The 15,535-nt window shown below is 27.8% G+C and overlaps 2 protein-coding genes across 3 annotated transcripts; both read right to left on the bottom strand.

Moving 5' to 3' along the window:
- Window positions 1-5,509: 5,509 nt before the first annotated feature.
- On the bottom strand, window positions 5,510-12,410 carry LOC137825943 (cucumisin-like). Of its 2 annotated transcripts, XM_068631760.1 has the most exons (11): window positions 12,352-12,410; window positions 10,539-10,693; window positions 10,024-10,112; window positions 9,659-9,750; window positions 9,190-9,427; window positions 8,422-8,941; window positions 8,243-8,340; window positions 7,333-7,554; window positions 6,926-7,037; window positions 6,630-6,843; window positions 5,510-6,206 (listed from the first exon to the last, which is right to left on the bottom strand). In XM_068631760.1, exons 2-11 carry the CDS (start codon window positions 10,635-10,637, stop codon window positions 5,683-5,685), a joined length of 2,208 nt encoding a protein of 735 aa, XP_068487861.1. In that variant the 5' UTR covers window positions 10,638-10,693; window positions 12,352-12,410; the 3' UTR covers window positions 5,510-5,682. The 2 variants fall into 2 exon arrangements, with proteins under 2 accessions (XP_068487861.1, XP_068487862.1); XM_068631761.1 differs by lacking the exon at window positions 7,333-7,554.
- Window positions 12,411-14,535: 2,125 nt separating this feature from the next.
- On the bottom strand, window positions 14,536-15,126 carry LOC137825403 (uncharacterized). Its single transcript, XM_068631075.1, has one exon. It carries the CDS (start codon window positions 15,124-15,126, stop codon window positions 14,536-14,538), a length of 591 nt encoding a protein of 196 aa, XP_068487176.1.
- Window positions 15,127-15,535: the final 409 nt, after the last annotated feature.

The raw sequence follows: 15,535 nt of genomic DNA on the forward strand, positions 1-15,535 counted from the left end.
TAAAGACGACCGAGTTCCTATGCTTCCAAATTTCACTCACAATTCCAACCAAAATTGCCCCCCAAACATCATTAACCGAAACAGATGCCTGACTCAACCTGAATTGAATAAAATTTTGCATTGGATCCAAATGGATTACGAACACACTCCAAGCCACTCAAAGCAAAGGCACCAGACCCTCCAAGCAAAGTCACAAACGGCGAACAAGTGACTCGACGACTCGTCGACCTTCCCACACAAGCAACATACAGGGTTTTCAACCACCATCCCACGCCTTACCAAATTAACCCTAGTTGCAATCCTATTTTCCAATACTCTCCAGGCCAAGAATACAGCAGAAGGCAAGGCTTTACACCTCCACAACCTACTGTAGATCGGAGAGGACTCCCCATCACTAACCCTCCTTACCTTGCTATAAGCTGAGTTAACAGTAAAACTTTGAGACCCCTCAGCCTTCCAGACCCATATAAATTGGTATTTAATCATTAGCTACCAAAGTTTTAACTATTTATTATTGTATATTCTAAATTAGTCTTTATTAATCTTTTAAAGACTAATTTAGAATCTAAAATATTAGTAGTTAAGATCTAGGTATCTAATTTAAATATTAATTTATAAATTATTTTATAATTTTTTATTAATAATAAAATTTATTTTAAATATCAATAATTTTTTAATATCTAAATTACTATATATTTTAACCTTAATATAATGATTAGTTATTTTTTATCTCTAAATATAATTTTTATTTAATAAAAAAAATTTGCACAAAATTCAGGAAAAGCAAGTGAAACTCTTTTTTTTTAATATATAATATACCCATTTTGAAAATAAAGAAAAAGTAAAAGCATATAAATTAAAAATACAATACATTTCTAATTTTTTGTTGGCATATTTTATGGTGATAAAATATGATATTCTTAAATGAACCAATCCTCATTATTGGTGAGAAAATTATATACTTTTATTCTAAATTTTATATTTTATTTTATATTAATACCTCATATTAATTAAATATATATGTTAATTTTTTTTATTCTTACAAGAATTGTAATTTTCGTGAGATGTCATTAAAAGAAAATCAGATTTACCAACACATTATTACTAATGAATCTGAATCTGTAGATAAATTTAGTATTTCTTACTGATATTATCAACATATTTAAATTCACATGTAAATTCAGCATTATTTACAAAATATTATTCACAAAACTAAATTTGTAAACAAATTCAACATTACCTACAAATTATTATCCACAAATTTTTTTTTATCAGTAATAAATAAATTTAATTAAAAAATAGATACTTCAGGGTATCTTAACCCTGATACAAAACAACATATCTCTATTTGTAGGTAAACTTTACATTATCCACGAATTTATAATCATATATAAATTCAATATTATTATTAATATAAATATTTTTATCAACATGATTAATAATACTAATATTTATATTTATATTATTATAATATTAATAATATCAACAATATAAATAATATCAAGAATATAAATAATTTTAATAATATAAATAATATTAATCATATAACTAGTATTCATAAATAATAATAAAAAGATAAAAAGAATAATACAAAATAAAAGAAATATATATGCAAGATTATTTTTGAATCTATTCACGAACTGGACTGGATAAGTATTACCCGTAGACTCAAGTTAGATGATATTATTTACTAACTCAAATTGATTACTGAAGTTTGTGGTATTCTCTATGAATTAGAGTTAGTGAGTATTACTTAAAAACTGAGTAAGTAAATAATATTATAATAAGTATAATAATAATTATAATATGATAAAAGAATTTATTGGAATGTAGTGGTTAAAGTTTTTTTTTTGTTAGTCAAAGTACTTAATTTTTAATTTTGAGTCCTTAGTATATGTTTTAATGTGAATTATATTTGAACTATTAAATGTATTTAGAAGAAAAAAATATATTACTGATTTATAAAATAATATATTGATATTCACTTCTAATTTAATTAATCTAAGTGATTAATATAAAATAAATAATTTATATTAAAAATAATTCTTTCTAGTTAATGGATTTTTTCTGTAAATTAATCTATGCTATTATTTATCAAAATAATTTGTTCATTATTTATATTGAGAATTTAGTTTGCAGTAAAAACAATGTGAAATAACGTCACTAGTGTTAGAAAACTTGTCAAAATTCGATTTTGAAATATTCAAATTTTATTTAATTTTTTTTATCCTTTTCATTACTTTTTGAAAAAAAATGGAAAATCTTATTAAGTCTAATCCTAAGTGGATTTCCGGATTAATTCAAAGTTAATCAAGCATAATAAATACGTATACAGTGATAAATGATGTGGTCACAGGTATATGAGATTTTTTTAGAAATGAAATGAGTTTATTGAATAAGAGAAAAATTGGCATACCGATATTTATTTATACACAGTTATGAAATATGTTTGAATCTCCACCCCATCTGTTCCTTCTGATAAGAGGATAAGATATTTGGATTGTGATATCATATTTAAGCACCACTATCACATGTTTTTTGTCTTCCCCTCCCCCACTGTTTTATGTCGTTGTTTGATTTGTCAGTGCTTCACATGTTTGTTGTTCTGTTATTCACATATTTTAACTTTTACTTCATCTCTTTAACTTATCTTTGAACTGGAAGAAGGATTTAAGAGAATAGATACATGCAGATTTAAAAGAAAAAATATGGACAAAATAATGTATTTTGATTAGATTATATTAGACTAGAAGTATAAAAAAAATATTGAAATTTGTAAATGATATTATTATTTTTTAAAAAAATTAAAATATAAAATATAAGTTTATAAATTTATTTTTATAATTAAAAAATTATAAAGAATAAAATATAAATAATTTTTTATATTAAAATTAATTAAATTTTGTAAATTATTTTTTATACCATATTTTTGAAAAAAATACAGATTATATAACATTATCGAAACATGTAAAATTGTTATAAAAATAATATAGAAAATTATATTCATATAAATGTAATTTTTAAAAATTAATTTATTTATAAATTTTAGTTATTTGTAATTAGAATATTATATTTAGAACTAACTTTCAAATAAAATACAGATTATTGAAATTTAGGAGAAAATAAAATTTATCAGAAAATAATTCTTTGGATTAATATTTTCATTTTTTAAAATATTATTTTATTTTTATTAAATTATATTATATTATATTTAATTATATAATAAATTATATTATATATAATCGTTTATATTATGTTAATTTTTAAAATTAATTTTTTATAACTTTAATTATATTATTCATATTTAGATTGTAATTTTTTTTATCTATAATTATTTTATTAATATTTTTATAATTTTAGTTATATTTTTTTATATTTATTGTATGCGCAGTAGAACAATGTAGAAAAACATGTAAGGATAAAAAATATTTATTCAAGCGATTCAATGGTTTATTTAATTTTTCTTTACCAATAAGAAGATTGGTAAACAGTATAACCCCACGTATATATTCGCTTCTGTTTATGAGCAAACCAGTAAATCTAAATCGAGAATATTTCTGTGTTTTCATCTTTGTAAATAGTAAATAGTTTGAACCAAACTTAACATTAGTTAAAAGGGTTTTTTATGTTTTAAAATTTCTGGTTTATTATTATTTTTAAAACTTAAACCATGGTTCATACTTGTGAGGATTGAAGGAAGAGATATAGGAGAAGATGCGATTAAGAATGGAGGAAGTCGAATAGATGATAAATGTTTACAATGGTGAGTGTCTAAAGAGAAAGTTAGTGAGACCAACATTTCAAGTGTTTAGTAGGCTTGTAAATAAGAAGAGACTTAAGAGAGAATGAATTTTGTATTTAGAATTTTCAATCACAATTATATCAAATCCGATTACAGAATGTATATGCAAGATATTTATAAGCAAACGAGATAGTATCTGTCGCAAGCTCCTTACAACTACACATACATCTACAAATACTTGTTCTATTACAAATGTCTTATACTTTATTTATTGTATATATATGGTGACTTTGGATGGTACTCCATCAAGAACTTTACAATAGCTTGCGGCACAAGCTATCCTTTTTGCCTATAAATACTTGCATATACATTTTTGTAATTAGATTTGATATAATTGTGAATGAAGATTCTGAATACAGAATGCATTCTCTCTCAAGTCTCTTCTTGTTTTCAAGTCTAGAAGGCCAGTAGATACTTGGAAGGTTGGCCTCACCAACTTCCGCTTCACACACCATTGCCAACATTTATCATCTATTCGGCTTCCTCCATTCTTAATCACATCTTCCGCTGCATCTCTTCCTTCAATCCTCACAAGTATGAACCACGGTTCACATAGGTGGATCATCGCACCTAAGATCCTCAGGCCAAGCTAAGTACATTCTTCCAAAAAAAAAAAATTGTCAATGTTGTTCTTCACAGTTCATACTTGTTCTTGGCTATTTTATCACTTTTTCTTGTGTTTCCACCGTTTATTCCTTGTTTCCACCGATTGAATTTTGTTTTTCACCGATTATCACTTTAATATTTAAAATTTATCAATTTTTTGAATTTCACCTACTCATTCAAAATTCTCTAAATGAACATTTTTTTCTTTATAATTATTTTCAAATATCTCCTTGTAATAATGATCATTATTAGTTAATAAATCAAAAGAATAAAATTTGAAACATACTTTAGAGAAGTATGATTTACAACAAGAGTTCAAAGGTAGTGGAAGGATATTTGAGTCTCTTTAGTTCTTTTCAAGTGTGACAACTCCAAAATTAAGATCTTTAAATTAACATATTATTTAGTGATTGTAATAGGAAATTTGATTGGGTTTTACTCAAGATTAATGGTTGGAGATTCGAACGCCAAATTATACATGAGTAGTGAATGTAAACTTCATTTTATAAGTCAATTTTGTGATGTTGAGCTAGACATTAATAAACTTATTAAGATGATATTAGACTTTATTCTAACGAGATATGTAGAACTGCGTTCGAGAAGCTCAATCTTTTATGCGATGGAGTATATTAAAGATTTCACATTAATTAGAAATAAGAACAAATTAATATATATGAATGAGTACAAATTTCACCTTACAACAACAGTAAAATCTTCTCTTTAAGTTGTTATTATAGTAACCATTTCGAGTTCGAAAGATAGTTAATAAATCATATGCATCTCATGAAAGTCCTTTCTTCTTTAGTTTTAATTGAATTGCAATAAAAATATTTTTTAAAATTTTATTATTTGGTTATCGCTATAGTTGTCGTTATGTGAAGGATTATGGATGTCTACAATATAGTGACATTTATATTACTAAGAAAATTATAGAACAGTTTTTAAAATAAAATATTATATTATAATAAAATACTAATATTTAAGTGTGAAATGATGGTTTAAAATATCATTTACACAATGTCATCTCATTTCAATAACCAATGATAATGAATCATATAATATAACAACGACATCTGAATAAGCAGTAAAAAATACTTTGGATAAAAGTAATTATTACCTTGATTTTATTCCTGACTTACACAACACTTTATCATAAGTTCTCTGGCTTACAACACACCCAGAATACTTATTCACTAAACTTCAACAAGAAGAAAAAAAAGAGAAACAAACAACCAATTACACAATCATTGCCATTCACGTTGGTAACAGAGAATTTATGGAACATAAACAACAATGGGGCTCCTTACCTGATGAGTGCCATCATCCCAAGTCAAAGAAAAAGAATCCAAGTCTGCATTAATGGTTCCTTGAATCCTAAGGGTGAAGGACAACCTTTGACCCAGAGATGTGAAGGTTAAAACATTTGGTACTACTTGGATGTTTAAAGAAGATGGATATCCAGATACTATTGCCCTATATGTGGATCTAGCTGATCCAACATTAGTGACAGTTCTACCATAAGAGACACTGTTGTAACTTGAGCGAGCGGTTGCTAGAGCAAAAGATGGGAGGTTAAGGTTGAAAACAGATCCTCTATTTGCTGATGTACAAGTGTTGTTATCTCCTGTAATTCTTCGCAGTGTTGTTGTACTATAACCTTGTCCACACAGAAAATTAATATAATCATTCGGACCAACATCATAAACTAGTCCAGGATTTACTGCCTTCAAAGGATTGATTTGCCCCGCACCGTAAGCAAATTCAGCATCCGGATTAAGTGCAGAATTCAGAGGGGTAGCTGTAAATGATAAACCAACAAATTTGGTCATAAACATATATATATATATATATATATATATATATATATATATATATATATATATATATACTTGGCGATTAAGATATACCACAAAATAATTGAACTTAATCTAGTTTTTCCCAACATAAATGTACTTTAGGGTGGTAATGCATAAGGTTTTAGGTTATCATATTTAAGGATATGAGTTACTCATGATCTCACAACAAAAATAAAAGTTCCATATCTATATATGTGTAACTGAAATCATATGTGTGTATTCAAATTAAAAACCCCAACAATAACCTAGGTGAGGAAAGAAAAGAAAGAACTAGTCTTTTTAAATTAACCATGAAGGGTTCTTGAATTTATATATAAGAAAAGGGCATAAAATGAGTTTAGCATGCATGGAAAGGAGACAATTACCAGTTGTCATCAATGCGGATTTAAGTACAGCAGGAGACCAGCTGGGATGAAATGATTTGACGTAAACAGCTGTTGCAGTAACATGAGGGCATGCCATTGAAGTTCCAGATATTATATTGAAATACGATGTTCTATTATCTCCTTTAACTGAAGAAATAGGAGAAATTGGAGACCATGCAGCCAGAATATCAACTCCTGGAGCTGCTATATCAGGCTACACCATCAAGAGATAACTTATATATAAGCAAATGACCTTGAATCGGTTGGATTGATTGTATATTATACTATGAAGTTACCTTAAGAATGTTTGGAGTGATCCTATTTGGACCTCTTGATGAGAAAGGAGCAATGTAAGGGGCTCTTGAGTCTTTTCTTTCGTAACTCTTGGATATGATGGCTGTTGGATTACTACAAATCGGTGACATGACATATAAATTAGTTAAAGACTAGTTGAGCAAAATTTTATACCACTTATGTATGTATAATCTTTCATGTGTTAGATTTTTTTTTATCAGCAACAAGTAAGATGAAGTAAAATGATATTTCAATTCTATTCCAATTCGTATAAAAAATAAAAAGACTTAGAACACAACATAACAATCTACATCTATACTAATAAACTAAACGAAATACAACCTGTGCTACAACACCAAAGACCAGCAGAGGGCTAGCTTTTATTATCTTTTGATGAAAAGTTCTGTACCTTGTTGACTTTAAATAATTATATACGGATTGCCCATCATTTAGGTTAATGTGAAGTGTTGGCAATGCAAATACATCTGCGACAACTAAAGGTGATGTACTTGTGAATATAACACCAGCAGCCCCAGAAGCAAATCCCAGACGGAAAGAAGAAGTATAGCCTTCACACAAAACAATTCTCCCACTCACCAAAGCTCCATTCAAAGAATTGTCACGACAAAGCCTAAGCAATGTTAATGTTAGAATGAAGTTTTGAATTGTAATAGAAAGATTAGAAACAAATTACCAAATAATAAGGCTAAATTACTTTGGCAATTCCTTTAATTATTTATAAAATTCAATTTCTCTCTCAATATACTACAAGAAAATAGTTAAATAAAGATTAATTATAAAAATAAAAACTAATTAGTTATTATATTAACTAAATTAAATATTATTTTAAAAATTAAAAAAATTATTAATATATAAAGTAGTTCTATTATTAATTAATATTTTATAAATTAATATCTAATTAGTTACCAACTAAATAGATTTAAAAGAATTATTAAAGGTTTATAATTTTATTATATTTAAAAATCAAAACTTGAATTTTTACAGTTTATTATAGTGACATTTTTCTATGATGTGTAATTTTTATTTTTTTAAATAAATTTTAATATTATTATAGTGATGAATGTTTAAAAAAATCTTCACTATTTTGTAAAATTAAAAATTTCAATCGTTACAAAGTGTTAACCATTAATTCAATATTGCTTCTTTAACTCTGTCAACTTGAATAGATTAAAAAAGAGCATTGAATATTTAAAGAAAATCAAGACATCCTTTAAAATAGAGAATGTATATAAAAATTTATAAATAAAGAAAGAAAGTAAGAAAAGCAATTAAAAAGAGATATTGGTAAATGTTGGTACCTGGATTCGGAACTATTAAATCCAGGAGCTGGTACATCTCCACCATAAACTAGAGGGTAACCATTCTGTGGTGGACTAAATGTATTCACTGAAATTCCCTGCATATGTTGAGACAAATCTTTTATGATACTTTTTTAATATTTTCAAAAATAAGTAAAAGAATTTAAAGGGATAATTACCTGGATGACCTGGCCATTGCCCAGTTTGAGATCAGTGAAAAACTTTCTGTCTATAGTGCTGGCAGCCACAGAAAGGAACCAGGGTGCAAGATTCACCATTGTATAACGATTTGGACCCAAATTGTCTGCAGTTTTAGAAGTTAATATGCCACTCTTCATTGCATGGTAAGCTCCTATTGCAATGTCATCTTGAAAATATTCCAGGTGTTGGACCTTTGTTGGTCCCACTGAAATAGAAATAATATCAACACCATCCGCAATGGCTGCATCAAATCCTGCAAGAATGTCAATAGTCTCACAACCCTTTGTCCAACAAACTTTATACACAGCAATGCGTGCTGAAGGAACTCCTCCTCTTGCTATTCCTGACCCAAGCCCTAACAGATTTGCATTGGGAACACGGTTTCCAGCAGCAGTCGATGCACAGTGAGACCCGTGACCACTAGTATCAGTTGGAGATATGATGTCCTCTGGCGTGAACACACCCCCCATGCGAAAATATCTTGCTCCAATTACTTTGCTGCAAACAAATCATGAAGCAAGCATTCATAGATAAGTAATTTAATGGTTACTTTTATCTTTTAATAATTATTACTTTGAAAACTTTATTACTTAAGTTTAGGTCTATGTGTTCGGATCCACGTTGATTTACTATTTGAGTTCGTTCAAATTTGACATGAAAAAATTTAAAATGTGAGTTTAAAAATTGAAACCAGACATGGTGTTTTTGCATGTGTGGTGTTGCATGTTATAAGAAACATTACTTACTTATTGCAAGTGAAGTTATTGCATGTTCCCTTCCATTTCGGTGGTGGTGGACCAAAGCCTCCATCAGTAAAGCTATTGGAATTAGAAATCCAAATTCCACTATCGATTACCCCAACAATTGTGTTACCTTCTACATTTGTTCTTGGGACATTTTCAGGGAAGTTAAGGAAGTCCCAGGACCTTGATGTTTGGACATTGTAGACTCTATTTGGAATAACAGAGACCACACCATCCATTCCTGTCCAAAAATTTCAAATTTTCAGAAATCATAATTAGAGTTACACATAAACTGACAATCATATTAATGTAGGAATATGACAAGAACCAAAACCAAAAATAAATTTATGAATAAAGGAAAAAGCTGATGAAAATGTGATTTGAGCTAATAGACACATGTATAATTGGAATATTTCAAGTACTCAGTTTATTAATATATTTTAGTTCTTTTTTTGGAAAAAAAAAGAATTACCTTTCATTATTTCTGATTCTTCTTTGGTTAGCCTCGCCACAAATCCATTGAAAGTCTTGTAGCGGTGCAGCAAAGTATCAGATACAAATTTGCTGGATGGATTTATATGTCATATGGAATTTTAATCAAGTTAGTTAAAAAAATTCATATTCTTGATCGACAATAAGTTTAAAATAGAAGAATTGCTCTCTTTTTAGAGCAATTTATTTCTTTGTTTTTCTATTCAGTCTTCCAAAATAGCATTTAAGTAAAACAAGATTCTTTGTATTTGGAAATGTTAGACAGACAATAATGTTAAACTAAGCCTCAATTGTGAGTGAAAATCTATTAAGTGAATTGAGTAGAAACAATTAAGGCTTATGAACCTGCCGATGACACTTTGAACCATACTGGTGTGAAATGAGTCTGTGATTTCCGTGTCCTTTGGATATACTCCCATGTATACTATGTAAATCTGTAGTATGAACAAGATAAATAAAAAAATATAAAATATAAATTTAAAATAATAGTCCCACTAAGTGAATTTCACGTTGATGCTCAAACATTGAAAAAATGTTTAACCTTGCATAAAATAATTTTTAGGTTAATTTGTTCATTTTTAATATAATCCAAACTCTTCTAGAAAGTAATTCAATATTTTCTTTAAAAAAATGCATTATTAGAATTATTTTAAAAAATCATAAAAAGATAAAAACTTAAGAGTAATTTATGGAAAAATATGACTTCTCACACAGATAGAAGGAATGTGAAATTAGTTGAGGAAAGAAATAAAGTAAAAAGTAAGATTGTACAAAAGATATTACTATATTTATGTAATATTTATGTAAGGAGAAACATTTTGAATTGTTAAGTCAAAAAATATTGGATATATATTATTTACCTCTCGGTCATCTTTAGCGAATGAAGGAGTCAGTAGCATAATGCATGTAAGAATTTGAAGAAGAATTTGAAGAAGATGCGACAATCCTAAAGACTGCATCTTTCGCTGATAGTAATCTTGATTAATTGATGAATGTGTTTTCGAGATCTTTCAACCTGTAAGTAAATTAATTTATTAAGTTAAGTGTATATTTGAAACACATAGCACAATGCTCATATACTAAAATTTGATATTGGAAATTGTAAATAAATATATATATATATATAATAAATTGAAAATGAAAACAGTAACAAAGTAGATTAGCAAGAATTGCACAACAAATTAATTTTAATATATATTAGTAATGCATAACAAAGTGATTGGATAGCTATACAATGTACTAAAAAGTTGGTTTTGTGATTTTTTTATTTAATTTTAGATCACTGTTTATTTTATCAATTATGGTGGTTGAAGTTGAGTTAAATTGGATAAGTTGGTGAATATGTCCAATCTATTATTTTATTGAAAATTTGTTCTTTGACACATTTTACACATTTCTTTATAAGAAAAAATAATGAAAAAATATGCATTAGTGAAAGGGGGACTCAATCCTAATATAGAAAATAAGAAGAAGAATATAGAATTCCACTCTCTAGTTTATCCTAAACTTCCAAGAAAAACTACTTACATATCCTTATTTCAAAAATTAGTAATGAGGTTCGTCTTTAACAACAGTCAAGATATATCATCACATCAAATTACAAAATGCAAACAAACATAATCAATTTACCAAACATTAACCTTCAAAAGTAAATAACCTTTTTTTATCTTCTTTAAAAAAAACACAACACCTTAACATACCACGAACACAACCAATACAAAATAAGTATATAATTTTTGTATGACACAATTACTCTCGAAAGAGTGATGTTATTATAATGTTAGAGGCATTTTACATAAAATTTTAAACTACTTTAAATTTTTTCCTTTAATTACATGTATGTTAAATTTCAAATATTAACTTTTCCCTATGATTTTAAATTATTTGAAAAAATGGGGTCTTCAATGCAGCATGTATGTTGGTCACATATGCATACTCTCAATATGGTCACTAAATCTACTTCTTACTATATATATTGTGTTGTTTAATTCTGTTCAGTTTTGTTTATCACATGCATGCTGGTAAATACATTAAGAGTGTCAACTATGGTAGTTAAATATACTTTACTATACATTATACATTGTGTGTTGAATTAGTTTTGTTCAATTATGTTCATCACATAGGTAGCCAAATAAACAGTAATAATGAATAGGAATACACAAGTGGAGTATCCGTTTATATTAAGAGTAACCATTCACAACAAATTAATAATTAAATTAATTAAAAGTAAACCAATAAAAATAATTAGGGATGATGTTGATGCTTAATATTTACTCAAATTAAGAGAAACTATTATATATAATTACAAATTCATAACAAGATAATTATGCTGAAAAGTTAAATAACTTTGTATTAATTAATTTAAATACTGAATAAATAATAAATATAAAAAAGTATGATACATTCTACTGTTTTAGGTTACTTTTTCAAGCCAAAGCACTGACTGAACCTAATTGCATGGTTTGAAAAAAAAATCAAATACAATTTGATAAAGTTTGGTTTATGATAGTTTATAATTCAGTGGGTTTTCAATTTTTAAATTGAGGTATTAATGAAACAATAGAAATAGAGCATTGTTATATATATAAGCAGAGAACAGAAGCAATATTAGAAAAATAATAGGAGAAAGAGTTATAAATGAATAATGGAAATAGAAATAGAGGAGAGACATACTCAACTTAGTCTAACATATCTTGAGTGAGTAAAGGATGTCAATACACACACTCTATCTTAGCTTTTATAGCCACTAGATTCTTAGCTTTTATAGCCACTAGATTTGATGGCTTAAGGATCCACGTTTTGAACATTTAATTTTCAAGGAGAAAAATTAATATAATTGAACTTTTAAAAGAAAATGTATACACTCCAATAGAAATTGGAGTTTCATCATTCTTTTTCTTTATCAGCAATAAAATAAATAATTAAATAGGAACCACTTCAGGGGTGATCCAACCCATATACATAAATACCTGACAATAAACTCCAATTAGAACGCTTACCTACCAGTTTAGTAAAGGGGCTACTAAACTAATACTACCCAACATTACAGAATCAACCTTATACAATCCATAGGATTTAAAACCCAACTAGAATATGGGAAATAAGCAAAACGAGACTTTGCATGAATTCAAGACCATATCTTAACTTGCACCGAAGTGAACACTTCAGACACATCTGCCACTCCACTATTAAAGATGACTGAGTTCCTACAATTCCAAATTTCGCTCACAATGTCAACCCAGATTGTACCCCAAACATCGTTAACTGAAACAGAAGTCTGACTCATCCTGAATTGTGCAAAATTTGACTTAGGGTCCTTGTGAAATACAAACAACACTCCAAACCACTCAAAGCACAGACACCAAATACGCCAAGTAAACATGCAAACAAAGAACAAGTGATACGACGACTCCTTCTCCTCCCCACACAAACAACACAAGGAATTTAGTAATATAACTATACTTCTTTATATTAAAACTTTTTTTGTTAAAATATTCATTAGAAGATAATATTGTTTTAACTGTTTAGTGTATTGAACAATTTTTTTCTAAAATATGATTAATTAATTAATATGTTTTAAAAAAATAAAGAAATCCTGGATTTTGAATTATATTTTCTATTAGAGTTGGAGTAATTTATGTCAATATTTGATGTAATTTTTTTAACACATGAAACAAAAATTATCATGTACAACTCAATTTTTAATCTGAAATAACACTTAATTGAAACATTCAGAATCCGAATTTAAGGCTTTCAAAGAATTTATTTATTAAATTTTTAATACATTACATATGAATTATATCCATATGTAATATTTTTTATTATTTTTTAAAAATTTGTTTTTAATTAAATTTTTAAATATTATATTATAATAATTTTTTTTTTAAATTAAATTTTAAATATCTTATATATGAATTGGAATTCGTATATAAATATTTGTAAAGTAATAATTTTTATCTGTATATAATAATTGGTGTAATTTCAAATTTTTTTATAGTAAATTTAATGTGTAAAATGCCAATTCTTTTACGTACGGATAAATTAATCTATAGGTATAGATCAATTCCTTCAAAATTATTCATGTGTCATGGTGCTAAATTTTCTACTGATTTGTTATACGGATATTGGGTGGGAAATTAATTTATATTTGCTTGTGAATAAATAAGTAGATAGTTCAAATTTATACACGTATCTAAATTCATACATAAATATCCTCAGATAAACAACATATTTTTATCTGTAGATCCTAATATCTGTAAAATAATATTAGGTAATTGTACAATTTCTTATAGTGATTAGATAAACTAGATTCTTGATAAAAAAAACCGTAGGTAATTGTATAATTTCTTATAGTGATTAGGTCAACTAGATTCTTGATATGGGTAAGTGGACAATTCTTTACGAAACATTTCATTTTCCTTTTCTTCTTTTTAATTGTTATTTAAGGGATACTATTGTTGTGCAATTTGAAAGAACAAAAGAAGATGGAAAGACTTTTGTTTATCAGTAATAAAAAATAAATAAATGAGAACCACTTTAGGAATGGTTCAACCTTTATGCAAAATACATAAAAATTCAACTTCTAACAAATACCACCAAACTAATTAACAAAAGCCCACAACCCATACTAAAAAACCTAAAAAAAATTCAAGAAATCATCCTCATACACACCAAAGGTTCCAAACACCAATTAGAATAGGAAAACGAAGCAGAACAAAATTTTACAGAAATCCAAGACTTTGCACCAATGCCACACCCCTTTTGGAAATGATAAAATTTCTGTGATTCCAGAGTTCACTCACCACCCCAACCCAAATTGTACTCCACATAACATTAACCGAATCTGCAGACTCATCCTTAATTGAGCAAAGTTTGACATAGGATCAATGTGAGAAACAAACGATACTCCAAGCCACTTAAAGCAAAAACACCAAACACGCCAAACAAAACTGCAATAAAAAACAAATGGCGGAAAAATTCTTCCTCCTTCCTACACAAACAACACAAAGAATTTTCAACCAACACCCCTCGTCTTTCCAAATTGACCCTAGTAACAAGCTTATTCTCCAGCACCCTCCAAGCAGTAAGTACAGCAGAAGGTACAACTTTGCACCTCCATAACTTACTAAATATCGGAGAAAAAACCACCTCACAATCCTTCCTAACATGAATATAGGCAGAGTTAACTGAAAACGTTTGAAGACCCCAAACCTTCCAAACCCAACTATCCGCCTCTTCTGGAACCAACCTAGCATGAAGCAAAACCTGACGCAACTGATTCACCAAAAGCTTCTCCCAGTCGAAAAAAGATCTTCGCCAGACTAGCTGCCAAACCCAAACACCGTTAGTCCAAGATCCAAACTCGGTCACATTTGCATATTTAGCTGAACAGATGGGAAACAGTCTCAGAAAGATTCTTAAAAACAAAGATTTTTCTAATAAGCACATTATCACGATAAAGGAAGTTAATTTATAATATCTACTCAGTTTGGGATATGATTAAATGTGTGGATTGTTGGATTGCTGAAATATAATGTAGGGTACAGAAAATATAAAATTAATGTGTATAATGGTTGGAAAATATAAAATATATGATATTCAAAATTGGTAGTTGGGACGATTTTAAATATAACATGTGGTAAATTTGATATTATATTATCTTTTAATTTTTGTGAAATTTGTTAGGCCGACATTGCTCAAGCAATGGATTACCACTGAAGAAGATTTAGAAACAAACAAATTTGAAAAGGAAGGTTTGGAAACAAAGGCAAAGCTGGATACTGAGTGACAAACCCCATCGTTTATGAAGGCCAGGGTATAGGACACCCGAATCATGTTGAAACCGACGTATGCATGC

Source organism: Phaseolus vulgaris, chromosome 8 (genome assembly GCF_000499845.2).
Source record: "Phaseolus vulgaris cultivar G19833 chromosome 8, P. vulgaris v2.0, whole genome shotgun sequence".
NCBI classification, from domain to species: Eukaryota; Viridiplantae; Streptophyta; class Magnoliopsida; order Fabales; family Fabaceae; genus Phaseolus; species Phaseolus vulgaris.

Bases quoted from the DNA above. Each gene is read 5' to 3' on its own strand.
- LOC137825943 (XM_068631760.1), bottom strand. From the start codon at position 10,637: ATGCAGTCTTTAGGATTGTCGCATCTTCTTCAAATTCTTCTTCAAATT. The intron at 9,751-10,023 runs GTTCATAAGCCT...AAATCCATCCAG, and splicing joins GTTCAAAGTGTCATCGGCAG to CAAATTTGTATCTGATACTT. The intron at 7,555-8,242 runs GTACCAACATTT...AACATTGCTTAG, and splicing joins TTTAATAGTTCCGAATCCAG to GCTTTGTCGTGACAATTCTT.
- LOC137825403 (XM_068631075.1), bottom strand. From the start codon at position 15,126: ATGTGCTTATTAGAAAAATCTTTGTTTTTAAGAATCTTTCTGAGACTG.